This window comes from Seriola lalandi, unplaced genomic scaffold (genome assembly GCF_002814215.2).
Source record: "Seriola lalandi dorsalis isolate HSWRI2012SDOR001 ecotype SW California unplaced genomic scaffold, Sedor1 jcf7180002054875, whole genome shotgun sequence".
Classification (NCBI taxonomy): Eukaryota; Metazoa; Chordata; class Actinopteri; order Carangiformes; family Carangidae; genus Seriola; species Seriola lalandi.
The window spans coordinates 89,532-93,816 of record NW_019525428.1 but is presented as its reverse complement, the minus strand read 5'-3'; the positions used below and the strand labels follow the sequence as shown (position 1 = coordinate 93,816).

At 42.1% G+C, this 4,285-nt stretch overlaps 1 protein-coding gene across 1 annotated transcript in view; it reads left to right on the top strand.

Moving 5' to 3' along the window:
• LOC111671333 (alpha-2-macroglobulin-like) overlaps nt 1-4,285 on the top strand; it is a 33,063-nt gene that overhangs the window by 17,406 nt on the left and 11,372 nt on the right. Inside the window, exons 15-22 of the mRNA XM_087179899.1 lie at nt 8-199; nt 1,005-1,068; nt 1,195-1,340; nt 2,310-2,459; nt 2,559-2,699; nt 2,795-2,897; nt 2,995-3,154; nt 3,665-3,890. Coding sequence (XP_087036025.1) covers nt 8-199; nt 1,005-1,068; nt 1,195-1,340; nt 2,310-2,459; nt 2,559-2,699; nt 2,795-2,897; nt 2,995-3,154; nt 3,665-3,890 — 1,182 coding nt within the window. The remainder of the gene's footprint in view (nt 1-7; nt 200-1,004; nt 1,069-1,194; nt 1,341-2,309; nt 2,460-2,558; nt 2,700-2,794; nt 2,898-2,994; nt 3,155-3,664; nt 3,891-4,285) is intronic.

The following is a 4,285-nucleotide window of genomic DNA, read 5'->3' as shown; positions in this document are numbered from 1 at the left end:
CGGTTATAGAACTCCATACTATGAGGATGGACATCATACAGTGTCCTTGGCCCAGGCTTCTACTCCTGATACTAAAACAGTCAGCACCCTGGAGGTGAAGAAGAAGGATGAACCACTTCCCTGTGACAAAGAAGAGGACATCTCCATCCGGTACACAGTGGTGGGAGAGAAACAGGGCTCTGTGCATGTGATGTACCTGGTGAGTGATGGGTGAACTGTCCCTCAGGTTGTCTCTAGTTGGGTTTTTTACAGAGACATGGACACAAAAAAGATATTTTAAAATGACATTCATATCAATTTTACTTACACTTGGACCAAAACAAATGCTTCATCAGCCACACATCCCTCCTCCCCTCCCTTAGTGTTGTCAACAAGGTGTTACGAAACCCATTGAAAGCAGCAAGTTAGCTAACGTTACCATGGCTACTGTAGCTGTCACTAATGAAAACAGACATGTAACATTATGAAACCATTAAGTTACTTACACATGCACATCGAGCTGGAGTCCTGTAACAACTCAATGGGTCCTCCATCAAAAAAGAATTAACTGGCACTAATTTATAACGTATTACTTGCTTTGATATTTAGTAAGTTGATTATTTTCGGCTCGTTTCTGGTGCAGTGCTTCGTTCACTGAATCATAACATTTTACTGCTGCAATTAATGACTCAGGGTTTTAACTCTTGGTTTTCAAGAGGTTGGTAACCAGCTTTATCAGACCAGTTATTCAGGATCAGTTATCTTCAGTAAACTCAGATATCTCAAAGTGACGTTAAACAGACCCCAGATCTGTTTTTAGAGCAGCTGTATTTTAGCTGAAACCGTATCTTTATCTCCTACTCACTGAATCGTACGGAAAACCTTTTGACATTTACATATTCCACAACAAACAACGTGACAAAGACTCACATCAGAACACCACACAGTGTTGTGATCTGATGTTGAATGGGAATCAGGTTTTACTTTTACATCACTTTTGTGTTATTTCCTCTCAAATTCTCCAGGTCTTATCCAGAGGAGCCATTGTCACGCAAGGATTTAAACAGGTTGAAGTTCAAGATCAGTCAGGTGGGTAAAGACTGGCTTTAATCCTGAGTCTGGAGAAATGAGGCATGGACAGATAACATTTAAACCGCAGTTTTATCGATGTATGGAGGCACGTGAATGAAACAAACTGTTGGTTTGTTGTTTCAGTTAATGAGGGCGAGGTGTCCTTTAAGTTCACCGTGAGTCCAGACTCAGCACCAGACATCCAGGTGCTGGCTTACACCATCCTGCCCAGTGAGACGGTGATCGCCCACAGTGCTGACTTCTCCACAGAGAAATGCTTCGGTCACAAGGTCAGTGTAAGAAGAAGACGACGTGGCGACAACACGTGCACCTGTTGGACGTAGGTGTAGAATCAAAGTGTATATTAATGGTTTGTACAGAACATCAGTGTAACCACATGTCAGCCGTCTACATGAGGCATATGTTTTAGTAGAAATGATCAGTCAAATTAAAGTCACTAATGGTTGTCGTTAGAGTGACTTCACCCATCAACTCAATCATACGACCTTATGCTCCAGTTCTGGTCTGTGGTTCCCTGATGGTGAAGCTGGAGCGTCCCTCTCCACTCTTCTGAGAGCACCCCAACATGCTAACTAGCACTTACTATGCTCTTTCTGTGGACTTCTTCACCTGGTTAAATAGATGTAGTACTGTGTACTTACACAAGGTCTCCTACTGCGCTGAAGCTTTAGTGATGTCCCTCAGTTGTAGTTGCTAAATGAGTAAATGTAAATATCACACTAGCTGTAATTGAATTACTTTTACCTGAACTGGATGATGTTCCACAGGTGTACTGGTGTGGAAGCATCACCCTTAGCACAACGGGCAACAAGGAGGGACAATAACTAACCCCTCAAGACTGCAGTGAGGTCAATGCAGGGTTTCACCCCACAGGTTTATGTGGGTCCACATGATTTTTAAGTTTTGTCATCTGCCCAACTCTGAAAGTTTGGACGTCTGTGTCTGTTACAAGTGCAGCGTCTCCACATGCAATAGAAAGGTAAACTGGACGCTTGTTTCACACATTGTACTGTATGTAATTCCTGAATTCCCATTGGAGAATCTGTCCTGAAGCTTGAAGCTTGATCAACATCAGCCACTATCAGGAATTTACCACCGGCTGAGTAAAAATCCATCTGGGACATTTTTTTGGCATTTGTCAAAAATATAAAGAAGTTGGATTAAAATAAAGATTATAGGCTCTCAGCTTACACCACTAAAGTCCAGGTGGGGCGATGTATGTTTTCTGTGTGTGTCAGGTGTCGCTGGAGTTTTCTCCGTCCTCAGCCGTCCCAGGAGAGGAGACCACCATGCAGGTGACGTCCCAGCCAGACTCTCTTTGTGGCGTGAGCGCTGTCGACCAGAGCGTCCTCATCAAGGAGCCGGGGAAGACTCTGAATGCAGACAAGGTAACTGCTGCAATCAACCACAAATAGATGCATGCATGCAACTGTTAACACGAGAAACATTTGGCAGGTTAAAGCTTTGAACCCTGTTTTTCTTTACAGATATTTGGCTTGTTGCCTGTCAGCAAATCAACGCATATTCCATATGAGGTGCAGGATCCTGTCGAGTGCATGCTTGTGAGACCAAAAAGATACGTTTTGCCATATCCGTCTGAGAGAGATGATGCTTACACAGTTTTCGAGGTACGTCTCACACAACGATTTAGCTACGATATGAAGAATATTATTTGTTGTACAACTTTCCAACTTCTCTGCTTGTATGTTGTTGGATTAACAAGAATATAGGAATGAAGATGGCAACAAACTTGTTTATCCGGACACCTTCATGCCTCAAGTACAGAGGACGGGAATACCACCACGGCCACCACGGCCCCCACTATGGTACTTTTTTTGTTTTCTGAATTACTAGCAATAAAACAGTTCACAGTGTCAATGCTGTCCTCCACCTCTGGTAGAATATTTCCTATTTTATTTTCAGGTATTGGTTACAGATTTAACAGTGTTCCCGTGGTGGCCAGAATGGATGTAGCACTAGGATCAGCTGGTAGTGCAGGGGGAGACTATCCTGAGCCTCCACCATTACAGACAGTCCGCACTTTCTTCCCTGAGACCTGGATATGGGACCTGGTGGAAGTTGGGTGAGCTTCTATTGCCAAATGAGAGGATATTAGTGTATTTGAGTGCATCTTTGGGCCCAGAGAGCATGTGCACTAGAGTCCCTCTCTCTGGCTTCTTGCTGTTTCCCTGCACACATGAATGGCATGGAAGTAATTTACTAAAACTGCTCTTCAAGACTTTTATATTAAACTATATTTTTATTTAACCTTATGGCTCAAATCGCGATAACATGACGTCAGTTTGCGTATTGTTCAGCATTATACTCTTTATTTAGGATATTGCATGAATTTCTTCAGCAACATGGAACTTTGATTAACTGCATTTTTTTTTGTTTAATCTCAATATCACAGCATAACGCAATAATTTCATATTTACACTTTATTATTTTATGTCAGTAACTAAACTATAGTTACGAGTGTAATTAATCCAACACATTATCATCTACTAGAATTTTTTTCTTTGACTAATCTGGTCTATGTAAAACAAGTTTTTCTAAATCACAGTATGTGTCTCTGTATCTGTTGATCCAGAGAGACTGGAACAAAGGATGTGTCCCTCACCGTCCCAGACACCATCACCACCTGGGAGACGGAGGCTTTCTGTTTGTCCCCTCAGGGTTTTGGCTTGGCTCCCCGTAAAGAAATCACTGTCTTCCAGCCTTTCTTCCTCGAGCTCACCCTGCCCTACTCCATCATCCGGGGGGAGCACTTTGAACTGAAGGCAACCATCTTCAACTACCTGTCCACTTGCATCATGGTAATGAGTGTTTACACATGAGCTAAATGCTAATGTCAGCATGCTAACATGCTAACATCCCAATGACGATGTTACCATGCTGGTGTAATGTTCCTTATGTAGATCGAAGCATGTTAGCATGTAAACATTTGCTAATTTGCATCTGGATTGGATGTGATTTTTTTTATTATTTATTTACTTTTTTGACCAATTGAAATTTTGACCTGATGATGACGCCACATGAAAAGTCAGAGGAAATCCAGCAAAGTTGCTGCACTTCATCCTGTGGTGGACATGAATTTAATTAATTAATGCAGTTTATGGGTTTACAATCACTGAAATAATAATCTGTGATTAAATACGACTTCACTGGTTGTCTGTGGGAAGCCCCTGTGCAGATCCAACACAAAATATGC